The following is a 19,240-nucleotide window of genomic DNA, read 5'->3' as shown; positions in this document are numbered from 1 at the left end:
TTTTCCTGCTGCTCACTGGCCCAGAGTTTGTAGTCAAAGATGTCATAGAATCATACAACATAGAAACAGGCCCTTCAGCCAACATCTCTATGCCAATCAACAAACAGCAAGCTCCACTAATCCAGTTTACCTGTACTTGGTCCACAGGCACTATGCCCTGGAATTGTAAGTACTCACCCAGATGCTTAAATATTGTGATGTTATTTGCCCCCACTATTCTCAGAGTCAGTACATTCCATATATCGACCACCCTCTGGGTGAAACATTTTTTCCTCAGATCTCACAATGACCACTTGCTCCTCACCTTAACCATGGTGCTTTCCTTTGATCTCAAAACTGGGCTTTAGATGCAGACTTCCTCAACTGGAAAGTCCACTTGAATCTGGCACTAGTGTAGAAGATTTGTGTCATACAACTGCTTGGAATTACAGATTAATAGTGAAGAAATAAAAATCAGGGAATACAAATCATCTTTATGTTCTTATATGCATCTGATTAGGAGAGGAACTTAGCAGCAAAACACAGAATTACATCTGCTGAAGTGTATTAATCACAGTTGGAAAGTCAATTTTCTTTTTACTTACTGTTCTCTTGGAGATCTGTATTTCTAGCCTGAATATTCAATTCAGACCTCTTCAGAAGCACAGAATCTGAGTGAGGGGCCAAATCAGGCCCTCCTTTAACGACTGTATTCTGGGGTTTAAAGATCCAAACCTCTCCTTGTCAAAGGGGCTAAGTTATAAGGTAAGTTGGCGAGGGGATCCAAGTTGCAGATAATTGCAAAAAGAATAGAGGTTGCAGGTTAGTAGGCGAAAGGGCATTGGTATACCAAGATTCATTGTTTATACCTATGAAGGAGTTACAGCAGGGTTTTAAGTCTTACCTACAAAAGGAATTAAGTTGGAACTTAGTTCAGAGTCAAGAATTTTCTTGGAGGATTCAGGATGTGACGTGATTGCCTGCCAAAGTTTAAACTATCCAGGCAAGGATGATCCAGTCAGGATTCCTACAGAGCCAACACACATTTGTTAGGGAAATATGATGTCTGACTATCAGAACACTGAAAAGTCTGAGCTTACACTTCAAAAAAACGTAACTTGAAATCTGCAACATTTACATCTTCCTCTGAGGAAGTGAGATTCCGCATGCATTTTGCTTTAGGGACAGAGGTCTTTTTTTTAAACCAGAAATTATGATTTAGTACATGGTTAAAATTTTACCTATTCCTGAATGAACAAGTCTCAACCTGATAAGTAAATAGTGGATAGTTTAACTTCACACTAAAATCGGTGATTTTATGCTCGTTCCATCTACAAAGCTTGGGCAGTACACCTCGTGGAGAAGCAGGATCATTGATAACAGGGTAATAACATCACTTGATTACTGACTCACCATGATTCACCTTGTATTCTTTTTTCAGCAGTCAGTTGAATGATAACAACTATTTGTCCTCATTCAAACTTGAAACTTGTTCACATCCAATACTAACATCACCACAACCAAAGAATAGGTAAAAAATCTATTTCTTGCCTCCTTTCCCCTTTGGTGGAAATGATTCATTAGAGCATATTTAATCTCAGCTGGAACAAAGATGAATGCATAACTAAGTAGGATTAATTGCACAGTGATAAAAGTTAAAAGAAACAGTGAGCCGATTAAAAAAAAATGGAGTGTAACATTTCACAATTTTTTGTTCCCCTGAAAGATTAGATTCGCTACAGTATGGAAATAGCCCCTTCTGCCCAACAAGTCCACATCGCCTCTCCAAAGAGTAACCCACCCAGACCCATTCCCCTACATTTACCCCTGACTAATGCACCTAACACTATGGACAATTTAGCATGGCCAATTCACCTGACCCGCAGTTGTTTGGATTGTGGGAGGAAACCAGAGCACCCGGAGGAAACCCATGCATACACTGGGAGAACGTGCAAACTCCACACAGACAGTTGCCTGAGGCAGGAATCGAACCCAGGTCCCTGGCGCTGTGAGGCAGCAGTGTTAACCACTGAGCCAGCATGAAAGGATGATGTAAAAAGGATGCAGATCCTAAGTTCACTGAAATAGAAATGTTTCATATGCAGGTGATGGAGGGCAGAATATTTACTAACTGGGATAAAATGGACATAATTCCCCAACAAGTCCTCGGGTTGAAATGTTATCCTGGCAAACACAGTGGCAAATACTGATCGTAGAATTTTTGACGGTCCCATCAGGTCTGTACCGTCAAAAATACATTGTATCGTCAGTAGACCTACTTTCCCAGATTAGGCCCTTAAATGTTATGACATTTGGAAGTGCTCATTCAGATTTTTTAAAAGGTTGCGAAGTTTCTTGTCTCAACTACCCTCCCAAGCAGCATAGTCCAGACTCCTACCAATCTCTGGGTGGGAAATGTTTTCTCCAAATCTCTTGCCTTTCACTTTAAAATTATACCCCCTTATTATTGACCCTTCAGCTAAGAGGAACAGCTCCTTTCTATTCACCGTCAACACCCTTCATAATCTGATATACCTGTGTTAGTTGACCCTCAACCTTCTCTGCTCCAAAGGCAACCTGCGCATCTCTTCATAGCTGAAATGTGTCAGTCCAGTCAACATCGTGGTGAATCTCCAGTGCAATTACATCCTTCTCATAGTACAGTGACTAGACTTGTACACAATATTCTGGCTGTGGCCTAAACAGAGCTCTGCACAGCTCTAACATGGCTTCCCTCCTCTTATAATCTATACCTCAACGGTTAAAGGTAAGTGTCCCGTAAGCCTTATTATTAACTACCCTATTAACTGGCGTCACCTTCAGAGGTCTGTGGAGAAGCATTTAAGATCCCTGTGTTCTTCTAAATGTCCTAGTATCCCGCCATCCATTCAGTACCTTGTTGTATTATTTCTTCCAATGTGCATCACCACACATTTAAAGGTTAAATTCCATCTGCTACTGATCTGCTCATCGAACCAACCTGTCTAGTCATTCCTATAATCGAGAATCTCTCTCCTCACAGCCAACCACCCAATCTTTGTGTAATCTACAAATTTATCATTGCCCCCATATTCTCATTTACATAATTTATGAATATCACAAACAATAAAGGGACCCAACACTGATCTTGATGGTATGCCACTGGACATCAGCCTCCAGTCACATATAGAGCCTTCTACCACCACCCTCTGTCTCCTATCCTAGGACAATTTTGAAACGAACTTGCCAAGTTACCATAGATCCTACCTGCCTTCACCTTCTTTATCAGTATCCTATGTAGGATTTTGTTAAAGGCCTTCCTCAAATCCAAATAAACTACAACTGTCCTGCCCTCATCTAAAAACTTAAGCTCAAGAAATTCAATCAAATTTATTTGGCGTGATCTCCCTCTAACAGTCATTTTGACAATCCCTGATCAAATGGTGCCCCTCTAAATGAAGATTAATATTCTCCTTCACTACTTTTTCCAATAGTTTTCCTATCATTCACGTGCCTACTCCAGCTTTTATATACACATCGCTCAATATTTGTGCAATGAACTGCAATCATCCTTTTATATAATAATCCATTATAACTTGATAAATGTGTGACATTCCACATAAACCTGATCAACATTTACTGCACATTCCCATGTAAGAATATAAGAAACTGAACACCATATGGACTCAGAAGTGCGAGCAGAATCTTCTGCCCAATTAAAATTTTCCTTACAGCTCCTCATAAATATCAGTTTCCTGAAAACAAAAATCTATGCACTTCAGCCTTGAGACTGTTCAATATGAAGCAGCCACACCTGCTGTAGTAGAGAATTCTAAAGATTAAAAAACGAGTTAAGACATTTATTTCAGAACAACAGAAATGGAGGCAGAAACCCAGCAGGTCTGGCAGCACGTGCAGAGAGAGAGAATAGGGTTAACATTGAAATCTGAGTCTTCTTCAGAACTAGCAACAGCAAGGAAAAGTTGCTTTGAATTTAAATTGATAATGGGGGAATGTGTCAGCTGATAGGTGGAAAGTGGGGTGGGAGAAAGAGAGAGGGTGGTGTGTTGAAGCGGCAGGCAACGGAAAGCTTGGAGTCATTTTTACCGACAGAATGTAGGTGTTCTGTACAACAGTCACCCCATCTTTGCTTCATCACCCCTGTGTACAGGAAACGGAATGGAGTGGCAAATTCTGCAGACCGGATTGAATTGTAGGTTTCACTTCGAAGGCGTGTCGGAGATCTTGGATGGTGAGGAGACATGAGGTAAACAGGCAAGTGTTGCACCTTGGGCACAATGTCCTAGTGGTCTTATTACCAGAGAACCAGGTAATGTTCTGGGTTCCCAGGTTCATGGCAGATGACAAAACTGGAGTTCAATAAAAATATGGAATGGAGTCTAAATGATGACCATGAATCCACTGAGGATTGTCAGAAAAATCCATCTGGTTCATGAATTTCCTTTATGGAAGGAAACTTGCATCCTTACCTGGTCCTGACTAATGGTCAATAAATTTTGGCCAAGCCAATGATGCCCTCATCCTGGTGAATGAGTTAAACAAAACCTTCTGTGATTGCATGGGAAGGTGCTGAGAATGGAGAGGTGGATCAGGCTGTCCCAAGGGAATAGTCCCTGTAGAATATTGACAAGGGAAGGGACAAAGGAGGTTGCTTCAATTTTCAACTATTTATAGTCTTCATTATCACCTATCTAGCTTCCCTCCTTTTCTGGTCTACAATCAACAATCCCTTTGTCCATCTCCCCTTCTTTCTCTTTGGGCTCTCTATCTGCACACCCCTCCTTTCCATCAGCTTAAATACTACCTTTTGCTCACTGCTTCTAGTTCTGAAGGGTCACAGAACTCAAAGGATTAACTCTGATTTCCCTCCACAGATGCCGCCAGTCCTGCTGAGTTTCTTCAGTAATTTCTGTCTTTGCTTGCTTCAGTTCTCCAGTACCTGCAATTCTTCATTTCATAAAACCAAATAATCCTGAAATAATTGAGTAAACCTCCGTGCACGTCTAAGGCAAGCATATTCTTCCTAACACATGGGAAGCAAAACTACAACACTCCAGATATGGCCTTATCAAAGTCCCCATCCAATCACAGCAAGACTGGCACATTTATGTACTTAGTCCCTCACAATAATGGTCAATGTTACATTTGCCCCCAAATTATTTCTGATTGCAGTTTGCTAACATTTTATTCCTTGTGCAAGTATGCCAATACTTCTTTGGACATGAATATTTACAAGTTGCATAACTTTAAAAAAACAATTTTAATATATCCTTATTTCTAATTATATTACTCTATGTTGACCACTGAGCCAACTTGTTTAAAATTATTTGCATGTGTCCTCATGACAGCTTACATTTCTATGTAGTTGCATATTGTTACCAGACTTATGGATACATTATTTAGTCTCTTCAAATGTCTATTAATAAAGATCGCAAATAGTTGTGACCCCAGCACTCCACCGGTTATAAACAAAAACAGAAATTGCTGGGAAAACTTAGCAGGTCAGGCAGCGTCTATGGAGAGAAAGCAGAGTTAACATCTTAGGTCGCTGACCTGCTGAACTTTCTTAGCAATTTGTTTTTGTTTCCAATTTCCAGCATTTGCAGTTCATTTTTCTTTTAACTTGACTGGTTAAAACCTGCTAACTTGAATATGTTTCATTTACCATATTCCGCTAATCAATCTTCCAGCTCTGCTAACATATCACCTTCAACTCCAAGAGCCCTCATCTTATGCATTAACCTTTTGTTTGACTCCTTATTGCAGGTATTTTGGAGATTTATGCTTCCTACATCTACTAACTTCCTTTAATTTGCCAGAATAGTTAACTACTCAACATTATGAGATTTCCTTCCCTAAATCCATATTAACTCTGTAGATCATACCATTATTTTCTAAGAGCAGTACACCTTCCTTAACAAGAAACTTTTTCTCACAATTAATCTCAGGCTAATTGGTCTATAGTTTCCTATTTTCTCCCTCCTTTTCCTGGAGAGTAATATTCATTAACTTTTAAACTGCTGTGACCATTCAAAAGCCTAGGCAGTGTGTGCAACTATTGCTTTAGATCCCTAGGATGTCTGAGACGAAGTCCTGGGCATCTGTTAGCTTTCATTCCCTTAAGTTTATCAGTTTTTTTTCTGCTGACCTCACAGCAACGACTTGAAGGTTATCTTCTCAGCCCTGTTTTCTGTGTGTAATTTGAGATTTCTAATGTTACAATGTGGATAAAATATTTAACATCTCTGTTCATTTACTTATGAGAATGTTACCTGTTTCTGCCATTTAAAAAAAAACAGCTCACTGTGCTAATATTTATTGCCCAGACCTTATTTACCCCAAATCTTAAGAAACTGTCTCAGAGGACTTAAAAGTCAACCATGTTGTTACAAATCAGGTAAAGATGGCAGATTTCCTTCTTTAAAGAACATTAATAAACCAGATAGTTATTGACAAATGACATAGTTCCCATGGACAAGGTTTTCTTTACTTAGAGTCGTAGAATTACACAGATTAATGTGAGATGTTGCATTTTGATAAGGCTCATCAGAGCAGGACAATATATTTTGTATTCCAGATTCTCACCAGACCCTTTTGGTCCAACCCATCCATGCCAACCAGATATCCTAAACTGATCTAGACTCATTTGTCAGCATTTCGCTCATAATCTTCTGAACCCTGCCTATTCTTGTACCCATTCACAAATGCCTTTTAAATGTTGTAATTGCACCCACTCCACTGCTTCCTCTAGTAGCTCGTTCCATACATGTATCACCCCCTCTGTATGAAAAAGTTGCCCCTTAGGTCCTTTTAATAAATCTTTCCCCTCACCTTAATCCTCTGTCCTATATTTTTGGACTTCCCGACGCTGAGGAAAAGACCTTTACTATTCACCCTATCCATGCCTTCATGATTTTATAAACCCCTACAAGGTCATCCCTCAGCATCTGACACTCCAGGGAAAATAGCCCCAGCCTATTCACCCTCTCCCTATAGCTCAAACTGCCCAGTCCCAGCAACATCCCTGTAAATCTTTCAAATTTAACATCTTTACTATAGCAGGGTGATCAGAATTGTATGCAGTATTCTAAAAGTGGTCTCACCAATGTCTTTCCCAGCTACATGACATCCCAACTCCTATACTCAATCCACTGACCAATTAAAGCAAGTGTAACAAACGCCTCCTTTGCTACCCTATCTAGCTGTGACTCCAGTTTCAAGGAACTATGAATCTACACCCTTAGGTCCCTTTGTTCAGCAACATTCCCATGGGCCCTATCATTAACTATATAAGTCGTGCCCTGATTTGTATTACCAAAATACATCTAACATTTATCTAAACTAAACTCCATCTGCCACTCAGCCCTTCGAGATTTATTGAATTCAATTTTCGCCATCAGCTATGGTGGGATTCAAATTCATGTTCCTAGAAGAATAGGGACTTTGGTTTAGCAGTCTCATGACACTGTCACTACACCACAGATTCTCCACAAAGGGAATCAATGTTTACTTTAGCTACTTTTTCGTATGTATTTGTAAAAGCTCTTGCAATTTATTTTTACATCCCTTGGTGGTTTACTCATTTTTTTCTTGAAAAAAGAAATCAACTTTTTGATTGACCACGGCTGGTTTCTAAAGCACTCTTAGTCTTTATAACGACAAATATTGTTTACAACATTCTAAGCATATTCAAAACAGCTTGGTCCCTTTTTGATTGTGTAAGATATTGTTGCAGGAAATTGGATGCAATCTTTCTATATACCGTCTCCTGACCACCATTGCAAATGTAATTGGTCCTAGTCTCTGAAAATTAGTCCCCCACATTATTACAGTTGGAATTTTGTTTTGTTTAATGTTCTACCCACCAATGGTAGGCCTATGAAGTACCTCCACCAGCCTTTCCTGACCATCATCACATTTCTACTTCCTGATCATCTTGGGACAGTTGTGAGAATGTAGAATACAAGAGCAGGAAAGTCCTGCTGATGCTGTATAAAGTTTTGGTTCGACCATGTTTGGAATATAGGAAGCAGTTCTAGGCTTTGTTTTTAAAGCAGGATATGCTAGCCTTGGAGTGGGTTGAGAGGAGGTTCCCAAAGGTTATCCTAGGAATGTAGGGCTTATCATAGCAGGAATGGTCAAAGACTCCAATTTTGCACTCAATGGAGTTTAGAAAAGAATCACATTGAAACTTCCAGGATACTGAGAGTCCTGGATAGAGTGGATGATGTTTCCACTCATTGGAAATACTAGGATCTGACGGCAAAGTCTCAGTGGAAGCACAGTTCTTGAGAACTGGAGGTGAGGAGGAATTTCTATAGCCAATGGGTGCTGAATCGAGTCTCCACAATCTTCTGTAAAGCCAGTGAATACATTTAAAATTGAGATGGATAGATTCTTCATTGGTCAGGGACAAAGGGTTATGGGGAGAAGGCAGCAGAATGCAGTTGAGAAACATATCAGCAATGATTGAAAAGCAGTGCAGACTCAATGGGTCAAAATGCATAATTCTGCTCCTATACATCCATGGTCTTTTTTGCTATCCTTGCATGCCAGGTTATGATCCCTTCTATAACATTCTGCCTATCTTTTCTAAATATGTTCCTGGACTGTTTTTGCCCGCAACCACGGTCACCTGTATTATTCAGTGTCTCTGTAATTCTCAGTACTTCCCACCACTTTGAGCTATGCATTTAATTCTCTAATTTGTTTGATCTATTGCAATTAGCACATGACTGAATGAGTTTAACTCTGCTTAAAATTGGACCTTGACTTCTCAAACTCTCTCAACAGAACGTTATTTCTCGTTTTACCTGGGTACCTAACATATATAGAAACCAGACTACTAGATCCCAGTTCTCTTACTTGACGTTTCTTTTGAGTTGTGAATGTCTTTAATTTAGGCAGACAACATAACCTTTATTAGGTACCTGGTTGAAGCTGTCTACACTGTCTCCAATAATGACCACATTCCATTTCACCTCCTACTTGAACGGCTTCCGCACCCATCCCAGACTGTTCTCATTTATACAGATAGCAAATGCCTCTTGGCCAAAGTCAAGAGCAAAAGCACCTCCGGTTACTATGTAAGAAATAGTTGCAGTCCCTTGTGCCTGCTCTGACATCGAATAAGATCATAGATGTCCTGATCATAGAATCTCCTGCATGTCAACCAAAGACCAACGCTTGGCTGTAGATAGATTTCTGATCTAATATCAGCCTTAGCCAACTGGATTCAAAGTTGGCTGGAAGATAGGAAACAGACTGTGATGGTGGAGTTTCAAACTGGAGGGCTGTGACCAATGGCGTTCTGCAAAGGTTGGTGCTGGGTCCACTGATTGTTGTCATTTATATAAATTATTTGGATGTGAGTATAGGAGGTATGTTTAGTACATTTACAGATGACACCAAAATTGATGGTGCAGTGGTCAGAGATGATTATCTGAGAATACAACTGGACAGGCCAATGGGTAGATGAGTGGCAGTTGGAGTTTAATTTACATACATGTGAGGTATTCCATTTTGATAAGGCAAATCAGGGCAGGACTTACACACTTAGTGATAAGACCCTGGGGAGTGCTGCCAAAGGGACCTAGGAATGCAGGTGCTTAGTTCCTTGAAAGTGGAGTTACAGACAAGGTGGTGAAGGCAGCGTTTGACACACTTGTCCTCACTGGTCAGTGCACTAAGTAATTGGGATGTCATTTTACAGCTGTACAGGACAATGGTGAGCCCACTTTTAAAATATTGCACTCAATTCTTGCCTCCCTGCAATAGGAAAGGATTGAAAAGATTTACAAGGATGTTACCATCTACAATTTTTCAAGATTTCAACAAGCAGGCCCAACTTGGTCATCCTTTCTCCACATGGCAGCCCCTTAAACCCAGCAATCAAACTCATGATCCTCTCTAAGCTATCTCCAAATCTAGCTACATCATACCTTAAATAAGATAAACAAAATTGTACATGGTAAAAGTAAAAAAAAAAGGTTGCCACAGTTTCAGAGCACCATCTGCTATTTCATTAGAGAGGCACCTGATGGAGAGTTTAAGCTGAGAGTCACCATGGCTTAGGCAAGGGCAAGGTTCAGAAGGTGTGACTTTTGTGGTGGCCTCAGCAGGTGTAGGGTTGAACCTGAACTGTTGGGGTGACTCTGCAATGCAAACGAGCTGTCCAACCAACTGAGCTAACTGCCCCACAAATAGCATTTCTTGTATGGTCTCACTAATGCCCTCTATGGCTGTTATTCTTCATTCTCCCCTATAATAAGGACCAACATTTCATTTGCCTTCCTGATCATTTACTGCACCTACATGCTAAGTTAATGAAACATGAATGAGGATACCCAGATTGCTCTGTGCTGTAATATTTTGTAGTCTCCACTTAAATATTGCTTTTGTAAACCTATCAAAGTAAATAGCATTACATTTCTCACTTTCTACTCCAACTGGGTAAAAGGTTTTGCACTCACAGCCAAAAGACTTCTGCAGACTACTTATACCTTACAATTTACCTTATCATCAGTCTTTACATCTTTGGCAAATTTGGCTACAATATACGCCTTCCCCTCATCAAGTTATTAAAAGTTTATAAATCCTCCAGCAGTTACAGTCTGCCAATTTAAAAATGACCCATTTATCCCACCCATTTCCAAGGTCACCAATTCTCTACTAATGCTAATATTTTCATCCATAACCTCAAGCCGTTCTCTTATGTAGTAACCTTTTTTCCAAAATAAAATGTGGCAGCTTATCAAAGACTTTGGAAATCTGGATTCTACTTGCCTATCTCACAGTTATACTATCTGTTCCTGACCATTGATACCTAGATAAATGTCTGGCAATGCGACCACACAAGACCGCAAATTCCAAGATGTCCCTTTGCGTCGGAGACTTGAACACTAGTTCAAAAATTCTAAGGTGGCTTGAGTTGCAGGCGGAGAATTGAGATTTTCCCTGCAATTGCAATGTTCTCTGAAAGATTGCCCATGTTGCAGCATGGCATACCACCTTCCCAGTCACTTCAACATTATTTATTTATTTGATTAGTTAATTTTGTACAGCATCAGCAATTTAGTTTCTTGGAGGCACAGAAAATGCTGATGGAGATAAAACAAAAATAAAAAGCAGGACCTCCTTCGCTCCCTGCACCAAATTCCCACCTGAGACAAATTCTGATTTAGCATTTTTTCCAGAAGCACCCTTTTTATGAAAACTCTCTACACCAGTCAGAATTCTCTCTTACAAGTTTGGTTTCCCACACCATTTGATATGCCCTGTGTAGTCCTCAAGCAAGTGAGCAACTTTGTCCTAGGGTTCTTTGTCCTCAAGCCCGAACGTGAATTCTAATGACTATCATTACTTTCCACTCATAAGAATACAAGTGTTTATCAACTACTTCAATAAAAAAAGATAATTTTCACTAACACATAACTGAAATAAATGATGCAAAGACAAACTTAAAATGTGCTTGCTTGCTGAAATTAGCCAAACACAAATTGCACAAAATTTCCATTGACCAACACTGAGTAGATGCATTAAATTGTTGTCTACAAAATAGAAATGTACAGCAAACAACTTTTATTCCATAAAGTCTGTCCTAACAGCTTGAAATAGATATCAGCTTTGTTCCATTTGTACTGTTCCCCAACTCAACTTCTTCTCCCCCTTTGAAGATGTATCTGATTCCCTTTCATCTGTCTTTTATTAGTGCTTTCTAAACTATTAGAACACATGCATAAAACAATTCCTAACTCCACTTACTCTTGACAAATACATTTAAACGGTCTTCTTTTTCTATTGGAAAGTTTTCCTTTTAGTCAATTTACTATCCCTTGAAATGTCTGTTCCAAGAATAATTCCTCTTCACTTCCCCTCTCATTCATCCATGTAGCTCATCCTTGCCATTTCAGTAAATCTCCTTTGCAACCTTCAAAGTCCTTTAAATCCTTCCCAAAATGTGGTTCTAAAATTAGACAAAATACTCCACCATACCCTATTCAGAAATTTACTGAAGTTTAATAAAACTTCCTTGCTTTTATACTCCCATGCTTTTATGAAATGCACTGATCCTGCATGTCTATTCAAAAAGCAGCCTGAACTTGCCCTGCCATCTTGGAAGAAATGTACACACATTTCCCATGTCTCTATTCCTGCGAAACTTTTGATGTGTACCATTTAGTTGAAAATGCCGAATTCTTCCCTTCAAAATGCATCCCTTCATTTCTCTTCATATTAATTTTCATCTGCCACGTAACTACCCACAAGAACTATGGGCAGACTTTCAGCTTGTTGAGATTGCTCAGTCAATTAATATAATCATAGCTGATCTTCAGACTTCAAGTCCAATTTTCTGCTCACTTTCCCCTTGGTTTCTCTGTGAACCTATGCACCACCCAGGTGTTCTTGATTCCCCAAAAAGGCAAACAACTGGTCAGTGTCAACCATGTCCATTCATTTCAGACTTTTTTTGTTTTAACAAACTCAAGTCTAATTTTTCTAAATTCCAGAGAATATAGGCCAAATTTATTCAGCCTATATCACAGGACAACATTATATCACTGGAAACAATTTAGTCAATCTTTGCTGTACTACCTTCAATGCAAGTGTGCCCTTCCTTAAACATATAGATCAAAATTACACACTGCACTTCAGCTGTGGTCTGACCAAAGCAGCTGAAACCTGAGGAATTTTTTAATTCTTGTATTCCACTCTACTTGTAATAAACACGAACGTAGTATCTGCTCTCCTAAAATGCTTGCTGTACCTGAAGCCAATTATCCGCTTGTACAAATGCATTCAAATACCTCTAAACATCAACACTCACAAATTTCATATTTTAAAAATACTCTGGTTTCCTTTTTTGTGACTAAAGTGAATAACCTCACATTTTCCCCTAATGTCATCCAATTGTCACACAATATGTTGCCCACTCACTGCTCTGTTGTAACCCCTGGTCATCCTTAGTTTATATTCCCGCTAAGCTTTGTATGCTCAGCAAATCCAGGTACAAATCTGTCTGCCTCTACCAATTATGGCTTTAGTCTGTAAATAGCTGAGATATGCCACTCCATTAATCACAGCCTGCTAATTTGGAAAATTATTCTTTTTGCTTCTCGCTCATTAACTAATCCTTTACCCACCTCTGACTCCACATGCCCTTGTTGTGTAGCACCTACTAATTACCTTTTGGAAACTTACCCCACCTGTCAGTATAGCATTCTGAAGTCACTTAGAATCCTCGCTATTTATTGCATTTCTTGGTGCGCAGATTTTGAAAAATGTCCATATCAGCAAACCCTGACCATTTATTAAAAGTAGAGAAAATCTAATACCAATATCTAACACCTTTATGGTTGAGGTTGCTCTCAGCCACAAAAGTAACGTCAACATTTAAATGATGGGCTGCAAATCTAGGTAAGCAAGTTTTTAATACAAAATTTCAAAAAATAAAATCTTGTTGAGGTGCACAGTGGAAAAAAAAAAGCATACAGCAGCTTCAGTAATGTAATGTCCCATCAATAAGACCATGAACTCAAGACACTTAGTTGTTGCCTAGATTTAAACATTTATAAACCAGTTTAGAGAAATTATAGTATATATTCAAGCTTATCTGAATCAAGTGAAGTTCAAATAAAATCCCATTGAACATCAGTTTCAACACTAGGCTAAGTTCAAACATGTTAAACATCATGGGTGAAATTTGGTCTGTTTATTACAGTAGTCAGAGCTCAGAACTTATCTTTTCACAGTGGCCGATAACCTGAACATGTTTTACACTTCTGGTAAAGATCAATTTCACCCATAAAATCTTTTAAGGGGGTGAAACTCATCTGGGCACATCAGATTAAGAATTGGCACTGTGCAAGCAGGAAGGACTCCCAAATGGGACTCTTATTCCTGCCTTCAGAGAAATTTTCTGAGGGAAATCATCTTTACTTAGCAGTTAAAGAAATCTAAACTGGTAAAGTCTATTGCGTATCTTGTTCACTGCTGTCCAATTTTTGCAAGAGCATTTGAAACAGTCGTTAGACCTCATTTACTTATCTCGTGGCCCCTGACACCTGTTTTAGGCTTGCAAATTGGTTTGCAATGCAAAATGCGAATGTCTGCTTTAAATAAGCTTGAGTTCATAACATTTCTCTGAAAATTTACCCTTTAACTTCACAAGAACAAAAGTATTTTCACTGATCAAACTGAAGTTACTGCAAACACAAGTGCTTATGGACTAAACTCAGTCAGAAGAGGCCATTTTTAAATCCTGAGCAAAATCATACTGTAGTTATTCAACATATCACCATGATTTAGCTTAGCATCAATTTTCTGCCCAATATCTATGAATAGTCTGAAATATAGTTATATTTGTGTCATCAACAACAATTGTTATCTGATAGGAAGTACATTCTCAGTGTCAGCTTAGGTTTGCATAAACAGTTATGTCTTCAGATTCAAAGAATCTGGTAGCCTGGCCAAGATGTGAGGAAATGTTGGCTTAAAGACTAACTGTAATTTGCTTCTGGATGTGAAAATCCTAACACTGCTAAGACCAATGTTGTACAAAAGGAGCTACTTGGATGTTTTTATTCCAAAACTAATGGATTCCCTGTAATTGTACTGTCAACAATTCGCTTAAAACTGGAGGCAAAAATTTGAAAAGCTCCTCTCAAATATCTTATTCAGTCTATCCTTATCTTGAAAATTCAAAATTATCTTCAATTCAGGATCCTGCTTTTTCTCTTTAGGGGTAAATTCTAAACACTATTACTTTGAGCTGACTAATGCATGCAGCACTTAATTCAGTCGCCCACAGTTCTCCAATCACTATTAGTCGCTTCACGCAGCAAGTATAAACATATTTTTCACAAATACAATTATTTCTGCACTAAAACTAACTGTATTACAAGTACACAAAATTGTTAACATAACAGTACCTTTCACAACAATCCAGGAAAGCAGAACACCATCCTGAGTATTTCCATTGGGGTGGATAATGAAACCAATCAAGGTGATTGGCTACAAAGTGCACAATGGAATTGAAATCAAAAGCCAGTTATCAACTTAATGACCACTTTTTGACTGGCTTGATACTTTAAGAAAAATAACTGCACTAGCAGATGGAAAACAATTTCACAAGTAGAGACCCAAGCAACAAAATAATCTAGATAGGTGGCAGAGACACTGTTCAACCTTGGAATGTTGCATTGGATTGATCAACTTCTTGATAGTCTAGGCAGACACTGCAGAAGGGAGACGTTATGCTCCCTAATACAACAGATTACATGAATTGACAGTAGTGAATCTTCAGTTCTGGTTTTGGCAATTGACATTTTGTGCTCAGTGAATCTGAATTGCGGATGTTCCAAACTTCATCCAGTGAATTCAAATAAAAGTTTTACAGAATAATACACACTGACCTAAGCGATAATGCAATGTGACAGCAAGAGTGGAATAGTGTATCGAGTCAGTGAGATGAAACACATTATTTTCATCTTGCAACTTGCCATTGAATTTCATTTGTCATCCCAAGAGGAATTCTCAAGCTGGCAGCCATGCCTGTCAAATGAAGGCAAAGGTAATGATGTGGACAATATATAATTGATAAATATAATTGTAAAAATGTACCAACAAACTGGTTTGTTGACATTTAACATTAATAAATTTGGTAGCTTTTCTGCTGCACACTGGCTACTCTTGGACCCTTGACAGAGCAACAAAAGTAGTATGGGAATACACAGTACAGAAGTTAAGAAAAGTGGAGGCTGAACTCTGTGAGCAGAGTTTAAAGAACATAACACGATGATCTATAAACACAGTTTGTTTCCTTCTCATAGGATCTTGCAATGACAAAATTTGAGAAAGCTCTGAGAATCTCCAATGGATGAACAAAACAGAAACCAAAAACAAACACCAATCTAAATTATTTTCAATTGAGGTGAACATGGTTCACAGTTTGGGACATAACTGATTAAACATAATTTGTTACTATTACAATTGGTTTAAATAAAACTTGCCTGACCAGAGTTTTTCCAGTAAATACCCACAAAATTGCTGCATTTACTGGTTACAGTAATACAGTTTCAATCCCTGCAGCCACACACTAAACAGTTCAAACAGCCCTGAAGAGAAGGTATTTTAAAACATTGAACGAATGATTATCTATGCACTGCAATAAAGACCAGCAGAGTTACAAAAGATACTGAACTATTAATGTAAACTACACTAAGGCATACAAACACAATGAAGAGCAACTAATAGTGTCATTTTTTTCAGTATCATATTTCTAACACTTTTAATCACTGATAAATGCTATTTTTTCTACTTCCAATCCCATTTTGTAATTTGGTCTTTTAAATCTACCTCCTACTTTCAATATTTCATAGGAGGGACAGTTTCAAAGATTCCCAGTGTTGATATAATGCTGTGTAGTTTTGCTGTCCTGGATACGCGTGAATCCTGGAGTCAGTGTCTTGAATTATCAGTGCAGATGCAGTTAAGAACTGCTGGAGATGGCTCAGCCGAATCAAGAGTGCCTTTCCCTGCAAACAGTTCTTTATATGACAAGTTGTGTGGAGTGCCTGTGATAATATTCATCAATCAACATCCAATCTCCAATAGTGTCTACAGTTCAAATAATTCACTGTGCTTTTTCAACTGGCATATGATTGCTGGTTTTGGGATTCTTGGACTCTAACTTCACTGTCTCATTCAGAGAAGGATTGGTCTCCAGGTTTTTGCATCGTTCCAGAGGATCTGCCATGTTGCAGTGGTCATGTTCGCAGCAGCAAGCACGTCCATCAGTTGTGGACCTGAACATTGTTCCTTCCTCGTGATCCTTGCAGAAGGAGTTGGGGCAGAATTGACAAAAAACTACAGAGGGTTTCCCACACACATCACAGTGGTGCCAAGGGCACTCCCATTTTCCTGAAACAACAATAAATTATAAATTAGTAATGGTGCAACAGAGCAAATTTCTCGCTAAGTGTATTTCGATCATGTTTAAATAACTCAAGTACACTTGAATATCCATCCTGCACTATATAGATAATTTCAAAGCTGAATCAAAGATTTACTGCCAAGAAAAATGCTTTTACAACATAATATCTTTTGAACAGAATGAAACATGAATCTGTCTAACAGAAAAGTACTGCTGCTGATGTAGAACTGATAGGAATTATTTCGAACTCCAACAAGAAGTTTGCCAAATGGGGAAGAACCACCAAAAGAAAACAAAACAGATCTGAAACAGAGGAGGACTGTCATACAACATCTGGCTAGTGAACAACCTGCCTTTCATTGGTAAACAGAGTTATCAGGGAAAAAAAAACCTTCCTGGAAATGAATTGCACGCCTGAAAGGATACAAGGACAATAAAGCATTACATTTCCGTAATATTCCTCCAGGAATGCTAAAGGAGACCATGTAAGAGATTGAAGTGTGCACAATATCAGGAAAAGCTAGACATTGGAAAGGTACTAACTGTATGAAAACTGGATCATATAATGCTCATGTTTAAAAGAGGAAAATTAAAACTCAGGCAAACACAGGCACTTGAGTGTTCAACCGTAAAATCTAAAATAATGGAGCAACTGTTAAGTCCATAAACCGTGAGAAATGTAGATTCAGAAAGGGAGGATTCTATGGCAAGTATTTTATTATACCAGGCACCAGATAAAAGTTTATCACGGAATGCTAAGTGCAAAGTGGTGGATATCCATGAATTCCTTTGCTATGGATAAGAAATTTCCTTAGAAAAACAGACAATGACATCCAATCCATGGTACTGCATTTACTGGGTGGTGTGAGAGGGCGTCAATGTCTAAAGTTACCGCAGCTGAGAAGAAAGAACAGGAAAACTACTCCATTCATGATGTTGAAAGAGCAAAAGATAAAGCTGAAAGAGACTTAGGCATCTGGGTAAACTTAGTGCTCAACAAATCCAAACAAGGCAGAGCAGCTGTCAATAATTTTGCAAGCATGTTGAAGTATACTGACAAAACAGTATAATAGCAAAACAGCAAAAGCAGCCATGGTCAATGTGTGTCAGGTTCATTGAAGAGCATGTCCATTTCTTATTATTGGGAGACCAAGCAGTAGTCAAGTGATTGAAGAAAATATGGAGAAGAGCTGATGGCTGATCAATAGAAAGAATATTCTTTATGTTTGAGTAGAATGTTGGTTGGAACTGGATGCACATCTCTAAATCACTCTTTTTAAAAAAAAAATCATTCGCTCGTAGGTAGTTGGTGGTGCTGGCTGGTTGGCCGGCCAGTATTTATTACCTGTCCCAAGTTGCCCTTGAGGTGGAGTGCTGCCATTTTGAAACACTACAGTCCACACGCTGTATGTTGACCCATAATGCCCTTAGGGAGGGAATTTCAGGAATTTGACCCAGTAACAGTGAAGGAATGTAGATATATTTCCATGTCAGGATGGTGAGTGGTTTGGAGGGGATCTTGCAGGTGGTGGTGTGCCCATGGATCTGCTGCCCTTGTGTTTCCAGATGAAGTGGTTATGGGTTTGGAAGGTGCTGTCTGAGGATCTTTGGTGACTTTCTGCAGTGCATCCTATAGATAGTACACATTGTTACTACTGAGCAGTATGGAAGAAGTTAATGTTCATGGAGATAGTGCCAATAATTGCCCTTGAACTCATCGGTTCTGCAAAAGGCATTTAATAGTGCCATAGGTATGGAATCGCATTCAAGCCAGACAAGATAAACATACCAGATTTTCTTCCATAAAGGAAAATGAACTAGATGGGTTTTAATGACAATCATTAATCGTTACTTGGTAGCCTTCAGATTAGCTAACAATTCAGATTTCACCATCTATGAAGGTGAGATTTGAATCAATGTTGCTAGGATATCAGCCTGAGCCGATGGATTACAAATCCAATGACTGAATTATGCTACAGCCTCTTCGTAGCTGTCACCTTAATGAGTTGCATATCTGAACAGTGTTCTTTTGTCCACAAAAACTTAGAATAAGGAACAGAAGTAGACCATTCAGCCCAACAAGCTGCTTAGCCATTCAACATGACCATGGCTAAATGGACTGATGCCTTCACTCACTTTCCTTCATTCCCAATAATCTTTGATTCAATCAATGAAAAGTTTGCCTAATTCAGCCTCAAATTTGTTCAATGGTGTAACCTCCACTACTCTCCATGCAAAATAATTCTAAACAACAATAATCTTCCAGAAGAATTTCTTTATCTTTGTATTAGCTGGGAAATACCTCATTTTTAAAACTTGTCCCATTCT

General features: G+C 38.8%; 1 protein-coding gene and 1 long non-coding RNA gene across 6 annotated transcripts in view; one reads left to right on the top strand and one right to left on the bottom strand.

Moving 5' to 3' along the window:
• Positions 1-19,240, top strand: part of LOC122560874 — a 44,806-nt gene that overhangs the window by 13,252 nt on the left and 12,314 nt on the right. The window contains exon 2 of the long non-coding RNA XR_006314838.1: positions 4,130-4,225. This is a non-coding gene — a long non-coding RNA (uncharacterized LOC122560874). The remainder of the gene's footprint in view (positions 1-4,129; positions 4,226-19,240) is intronic.
• nsd2 (nuclear receptor binding SET domain protein 2) overlaps positions 14,587-19,240 on the bottom strand; it is a 149,018-nt gene continuing 144,364 nt past the window's right edge. For all 5 annotated transcript variants that reach the window (XM_043711508.1, XM_043711417.1, XM_043711768.1 and 2 more), the window contains exon 23: positions 14,587-16,899. In XM_043711508.1, coding sequence (XP_043567443.1) covers positions 16,613-16,899 — 287 coding nt within the window. In that variant the 3' untranslated portion in view covers positions 14,587-16,612. The remainder of the gene's footprint in view (positions 16,900-19,240) is intronic.

The sequence above is a fragment of the Chiloscyllium plagiosum genome, chromosome 1 (assembly GCF_004010195.1).
Source record: "Chiloscyllium plagiosum isolate BGI_BamShark_2017 chromosome 1, ASM401019v2, whole genome shotgun sequence".
In the NCBI taxonomy this organism is placed as follows: Eukaryota; Metazoa; Chordata; class Chondrichthyes; order Orectolobiformes; family Hemiscylliidae; genus Chiloscyllium; species Chiloscyllium plagiosum.
Note: the sequence above shows the minus strand (reverse complement) of the source record. Positions and strands in the feature narration are given on the sequence as shown.